Here is a 6506-nt window from a genome sequence, read left to right on the forward strand (position 1 = left end):
AAGACTCGGCCGCCCACTGTTGCAAGCCATGGCTTTGCCTGTCTGAGGGGAATGAAGCTCAGACTGAGCAAGTGGAGGCTGGGAACTACCACGACACTCAACTGCTTTTACTGCTATTACTGTTCCTGGAGAAGGCGCTGTAGGCCCAGCCAGTGCAGGGTACCTCACAGTGGTTCTGTGACCCACTTCCACATGAAGGAAAGGGCCCAGCGATGATTTATCTCCCCTAAGCCCAGCACAAGCTCTGCCTGTGGGGCACCACATGGCAGGATGGGGGCTGATGCCACGTAGACACGGGCAGGTCAGAGCACTGAAAAAAAGAAAAAAGAAAAAAGAAAAAAAGAAAACCGAGCCAAATTCTGCCTCTTTGATCCAGGCAGAACAGATCATCAAGAAGTGATCTCTTTTGTCTTTTATCCCTGCTAACAAAGCTCTACAGAGCTGACATCCTGCACTGACTGAGACTAATTTAGCAGCTGAAAGAAAGACTATACTCTGTAGTAATCTGTGATGTTGAAGTTATTATTACATGAAAAGGGTGAGTACACAATGTATAAGCCTTTTCCAACACAAAACTAACATAAAACGGCCACCAATAACGAAAGAATACATATTCAGTCTGTTAAACCTCACTGATTTGAAAAATATTTTCATAATTTTTATGTTGCTCTACAGGTAAATTATGTTTATATTATTCAAATGAATGAGATAAAACGAAACATTTGGGGAAGAAACTACAAGGGATGTAGTCGATAAAAAAATATAAAAAAATTAAATGAAAATAAAGCAAATCAACATTCAAGTGTGCCTGTCCCTCCATTACCATATTGTACTTTAAGGTGATTATGCGTCAAAGCCCTACAAAAAAAGCAGATGCTTAACATCCCATTTCCCTGTCCTATCTCCTGATCTAGTTTGGGAGAGACTGCCAAGCATAACAGCAGTGTGGAGGGGAGAGGAGTGGTGAGAGCTGGCTGGGACCTGAAGCATGTTCAGACGCAGAGATATTTCTGAGATTAGGAGGGAATCACAAGGGGGGCGGCCAGTCATCTGGTAATGAAACAACGCTGAAAACAATGCACGTTAGTTAAAGCAGTGTTCTGTCCGGGACCAAATACACTCTTACTCCTTTTGTTTTCCTCTATTACACTTTTAGAGCTTTTTTTCTTACTGTCCGGTTTCAACAGACACAAGAATAGTGGAGCTAATGTCTGGCCAATCTGATTTTGACCCTTCTGTTGCTTATGCACTCCTTTGTCTCTCTCTTTAGCAAGTACCATACAGAAGCCCTTTGCCCTGCGAGTGTGGCCGAAGGAAATGTTACACTCTTGCTACATACTACAAGATGTCGACACATCAAAGTTGTGTCCCTGCATTTTTTTTGAACCAATGGCAGTTTTCCAGCATGCACTGGAAAGCAATTCACCCCTTCTCCTTCATGCTTGACACAACACAAGAGACGAGGCAACTTATGAATGAAACCTAGAATGAAATATGTCTGAAAAAGAATAACTGGTTTTAATTGACGTCTCCTCTGTGTGGGTGGTTCTTTTAGCTACAGTTAGTGTGAAGGGGCTAATTGATGTTTGTCAGGTTGCCTATGGGCGGCTTCCAGAGGCAAACTTCCAGAGCAAACTGGGGCACATTCCTCTGGGATCTCTATGGCAGCTGCACAGAGTGACTCCAAAGGTCTGCTATCCTCCCAACAGTCAGCCCGGCATTTCAGAATATGGACAGATTGTCTTGGTTACGCAGAGCTCAGATCAAAAGTTGTTTCTCTGGGAAACTTTCTCTGAGTGCAGGCCTAGGTCGCCACAGTGAGCTGGCATCCTGCTACCTTCAGAAAAAAAAAGAATGAGGCAGCCAATTATTAACCAGGACCCCAGGGTGGCTAGCAGAATTCATGCCTGTTGAGCTGCCATAGGAACACGAGGACTACTGAAGCGTATTACCAACCACAGAGTGCATGTCTGTGTGCACTGAGATTAAAGGCAACTGGGCTTAAATGCATGTGTGCAACAGATGTCAAGGGTGATACAGAGTTTTTTCACTTGAACTCAAAGATGTAGTGGAGTGGAAACCCACCTAAAGTCAGTTTACTAGCATTTTTATTTACAAAAACCCCAAAGCTGCCATTACTATTTATAATGTAAACATATGCCTTACTGTATAATAAACTGAAATTAAGTTGAGGGCAAACAAACAACAACTTCTGAAGCCATTTAGCTTACAGTCCTATCTTGTTTTCTTAGGCCCATCAGGGTGAATGGCATCAGAAAATGGCAGGTATACTTTTATGCATTCAGTAGCTAGTTTATTAGGTACACCTAGCTAGTCTAACACAACAGTCCTGCAATATATCCTATATTCATTAAGGTTATAATGTTCAGCTTCTGTTTAAACTATTTTGATTCAACTTAATTGTCGTTTGTGAGCTGTTGAACTGTAGCTGCAATTGACTTTACTGTCATAACCTTTAACCTTTTGTACTAAACTTAAAAAAAAACTGCACAGGTAGAATTATCTTATTGTTTTAGTTAATAACATTTTGCAAAGCTGCATATGATACAACAGATTACTTGTTAAGATTGAGAGGTTTGAGGTGTACCATTATTTACTGTTAAATGAATCAAAAAAAGTAAAAGGGTTTCTTAATATGTTTGCTTTCCACAAACTGATCAGTGATTATACTTCACTCACCTTTACATCACTGTCTACACTTGCAAAAGTAGGTGCATAGCTGCTGCCAGAGAGGAAAGCCTAAGCTGACACAATAGAGGTCTGTTTGTACAAAGCACACAAAAACCTGTGGCTAAGGTGGTGGAAAAAAACTATTCCCAGTTGAAAGAGCAGCAAGCTAAGGCATGGCTTGCTTCAAACAGTGAAGACAATAAGTTGGACAGGGTGCAATGGGGAAAAACAATGGAAGCCATTCAGCTGCAGAAGGTCAAAAGTATGGGTGTGACTGATTAAAGAGGGGTCGGTGTTCTACAAAAGCTAATAACAGCTTGGCTGTTCTCTGCATGAAAGAGAGGAAGTAATAAATAATGTTGGTTCCCTGGGTAAAATACACTTCTCTAAACAGTGATGTCCATTCTTTACATCAACCCAATGGTTTTACATTTTTTGTGAAGGTTTTTTTCACCACAGGATTAATCCATCCAACTTCTTTTCAGTTTAAGGAAGTTGATTCAACTGACCAGTTATGGATCCTTTGTGTTACTACACTTTCCTCTTCCTAAATAAACAAGTGACAATATTTCTTCCTTAGTGGCTCTATGGAAAAATGTTCCTGTGTGAACAGAGTACTTCAGACAGATCTTCTCTTTTTTAAACTAAAGTTAATTTATTTAAGGTGATTCCAAAACAATTGTGTCCCAACCTTTGATAGCTCCTGTCCTGCATCACACTGCTTGCAGGGTTTACAGTTCTCAAACCGGTCCTTGTATTCCTGTTCTCTGCATTCTCTGGTCTCTTCCTCGGCCCGCACAGGAATCTGAGAGGGATAGTCATTTGGTGAAAGTTAGAGATTTCTGTATTTCATCACCACTTTTTATCCATAACAGAAAAAGCAGACTGAATCCACAGCTATGCATAATAATCTCTTATAATAGTTTAAGGGGATCCACCCCCACCTTGGACTCTTGGGGGAATTACTGGAATTGTAAATTATAGTGTGTGGTCTAGACCTACTCTATCTGTAAAGTGTTTTGAGATAACTCTTGTTATTTGTTACTATAAATAAAATTGAATTGGATTCTTGAAAACAAGTGTGATATTGTTGGGATGAGATAAGAAGAAACTTTAAAGAGCCCTGTGGGAAAATGGTATAGTTTTCTGCTGGAGCAGAATCTAAGTCACAAGCAACAATACAGGGATCGTCAAAACCAGAGACTAGAACGTAGATAGCAAACCCAATTAGGACAGTGCAGTGGACAAAGGTAAAATGATACTTAGCATTGTCAGAGAGTTACCAGCAAGGACTTTACAGATCCACAGTGTAAGCAGTTGCCTGTTTAACACTGGCATGCAGTGCAGTTCAAGTTCAGTTGTAGCCTATGTAGCTCACTTTTGGAGAAGTTTTCCCCAGAAGTTCTGGTTTACTTAGTTTTCATTGAGAAAATGTGCTTGAAAGCTTTGAAACAAAGCTATTAAGTTGAGCTTGAGTTAAGATTTATTTTGTTGAACCACTATTTCCTATCAGTCAAAACTCCAAACGTAGTAGAATATAATTAAATTAAATGGAGCAGGTAATGTAAAACAGTATGTGCAGTGTATCTTTCCTTATAGTTTGTCGACTTCATCGACAAACTATACACACAATAATAATAGATTTTGGGTAATTATAGGCTAGGTGAGCAAATCAAAAACACTAAATTATCTTGCTTACTTGTGCTTAAAATACAATATTTGATGAAATGCTTACCAGAGTTGAATATATGACATGCACAGTTAGAAGCGAGAAGGTGTGTTGAAGGATCCAGCAGACCATTTTGATGAGCCACTGATTGCGTGCAGCTAGAAAACGGACACAACAATAAAAGATTTAGATTAAGTACGTTATCATGTTGTCTCTTCTCTATAAGACAACTGTATTTGGTTGGGTCAAATTTCCTGAGGTAAAGAATAAAATTTTGTTATGATTATACAGGCAAATTCAGGTTTGTTTAAACACATTTAAAAACACGACAATAAAGCAGGTATAGTCTGTGAAGCACGAGTTAAAAATTAACACGCACGTGCAAACTGTAGCAGAGTTAATTGATGCTGTTTAATTAAAGTCCCATCAGCAGACACAGTAAAAGCTCAGACAGCTTCCATAGCTTTACAAGAGGAAGACTTAGGATGTCTAAAAGTCTCAAAACCCCATAATATGTCGACTACCCTACATCCCTAACTAAAAAGCATTCAAATATTCATGCGTGTAAAGCGAGTGTTTACCAACTTCATTATATATATATCATTATCGTCAGTTTCTCTAACAGTGTGTTTATAATAATAGCATATCATACTTGTAATATACATTTAAAGACTAGAGGTGTGTGCCTTGTATTCTGAAATGAACCAAAGGCTTTTGCCGTGAATGTCCAAAAGCTAATCAAAAGCTCTTCTTACCTGCTTAAAAAAAGGAGCCTGTTGATCAAAGTATTGGTTGTTAAAAGTCGAAAGCAGACCGGTGAGAGGTGTGGTGGTGTGTTTCCCGCACCGGTCCGCTCACCATGTCAGCGCTGCCGCTCCAACCCAGCACTACACACAGAGAGAAGCAGCAGCAGCTCGAGGACTACAGCGCCCAGATCAAAGGCGGGGAGATGGGGGTGGCTTTATGGATTTGAAGCGCGTGTATCTGATCTGTGATCAGCCTGCCTACATCAAAGAGCCGGCCGGTCCCACAGAGAGCCAAACACGCAGCCTGACTAAGCTTTTCAGTTAAAGCAAAATGTGATCAATAACAACGTTTCCTTTCAGCTGCGAGTCGAGAGACGATGAAGACGGTTGGGTGAACAAATGTCTAATCAGAAGACGAAGACTCTCTCTCTCTCTCACTCTCCCTCCCCTGTGTGTGTGGTTTATTTGATGGCTGTTTCATAGTAGTCGGTCTTCTGAATTTTGATCACCAGCCATGCGGCTCACCAACAGTGGGGGACCTATAATGGTCCTTCACAGTGTCCCTGCCAGTCCCCATTTACAAGTTTAATTTCTTATTTAGCTTAAGTGACTGAAAATTAACCCAATAACCATACAGACCAACTGTTCTAAAGTATATGGAGATGCAAACTTCTTTTTTTTAAACGTGACTACTCATGACATAATTCTGATTTGTAGTCTAATATGCCTGTGTATTTGAAAGTTGTCGACATTAAATTATTTGATAAGCTTTCATCTCTATGAGCTGCAGATGTCATGACGTCAGTGTGCTGCTCCAGGATTGGCTGAACCCAGCTGAATTGTAGACCTATCTGTTGGGGAAGAGCAGGGTTCAATGTCAAGTTACTGATTTTATCTGCATGGTGGGGGCACACTGGAAAATAGGTACTTATTTATTACTTGCATACAAATCATTCCATTTACTGTATGTATTTGGACTTCTTTCCAATGTTTTCCAAAGTTTTTTTTAATTTAACAAAACACAGCATAAGAAGCTAATTGAATCCCACTTTTTGCAAATTCATCATGGTCAAGGTCTTTTAATTTAAATGCATAAGAAAATGCCACACTTATTATATTATTTTATTATATTGACCTACCTAGTCTTTCTATAAACTTTCTATAAACTGAAGCTTCAACTGATATGACAGAGGCCACGTTGACACAAAATGTACATGATCATATCCACCTCTGGCAAAAATGTGTGCACACACTGGTCTGTGTCTGCACCAAGGCAAAGACACAGAGGACAAAAGTTCAGCACTGCAGCAAAAGTGGCCAATTACTGTACATGTCTGGGCATGTTGTATATCAATTCCAGGAAATCTGTGTCTACTTTGCAAATGTAATTAGCTGTTACT

General features: G+C 39.9%; 1 protein-coding gene across 2 annotated transcripts in view; it reads right to left on the reverse strand.

Moving 5' to 3' along the window:
* LOC114552498 (tumor necrosis factor receptor superfamily member 19) overlaps positions 1 to 5581 on the reverse strand; it is a 28903-nt gene extending 23322 nt beyond the window's left edge. Inside the window, exons 1-3 of one of the 2 annotated variants that reach the window (XM_028573346.1) lie at positions 5116 to 5581; positions 4427 to 4518; positions 3383 to 3496 (exon numbers count right to left, since the gene is read on the reverse strand). In XM_028573346.1, the coding sequence (XP_028429147.1) occupies positions 3383 to 3496; positions 4427 to 4492 (180 nt within the window). In that variant the 5' untranslated portion in view covers positions 4493 to 4518; positions 5116 to 5581. The remainder of the gene's footprint in view (positions 1 to 3382; positions 3497 to 4426; positions 4519 to 5115) is intronic. The other variant, XM_028573345.1, reaches the window with a different exon arrangement.
* Between the last annotated feature and the right edge of the window lie 925 nt (positions 5582 to 6506).

This window comes from Perca flavescens, chromosome 3 (assembly GCF_004354835.1).
Source record: "Perca flavescens isolate YP-PL-M2 chromosome 3, PFLA_1.0, whole genome shotgun sequence".
Taxonomy (NCBI): Eukaryota; Metazoa; Chordata; class Actinopteri; order Perciformes; family Percidae; genus Perca; species Perca flavescens.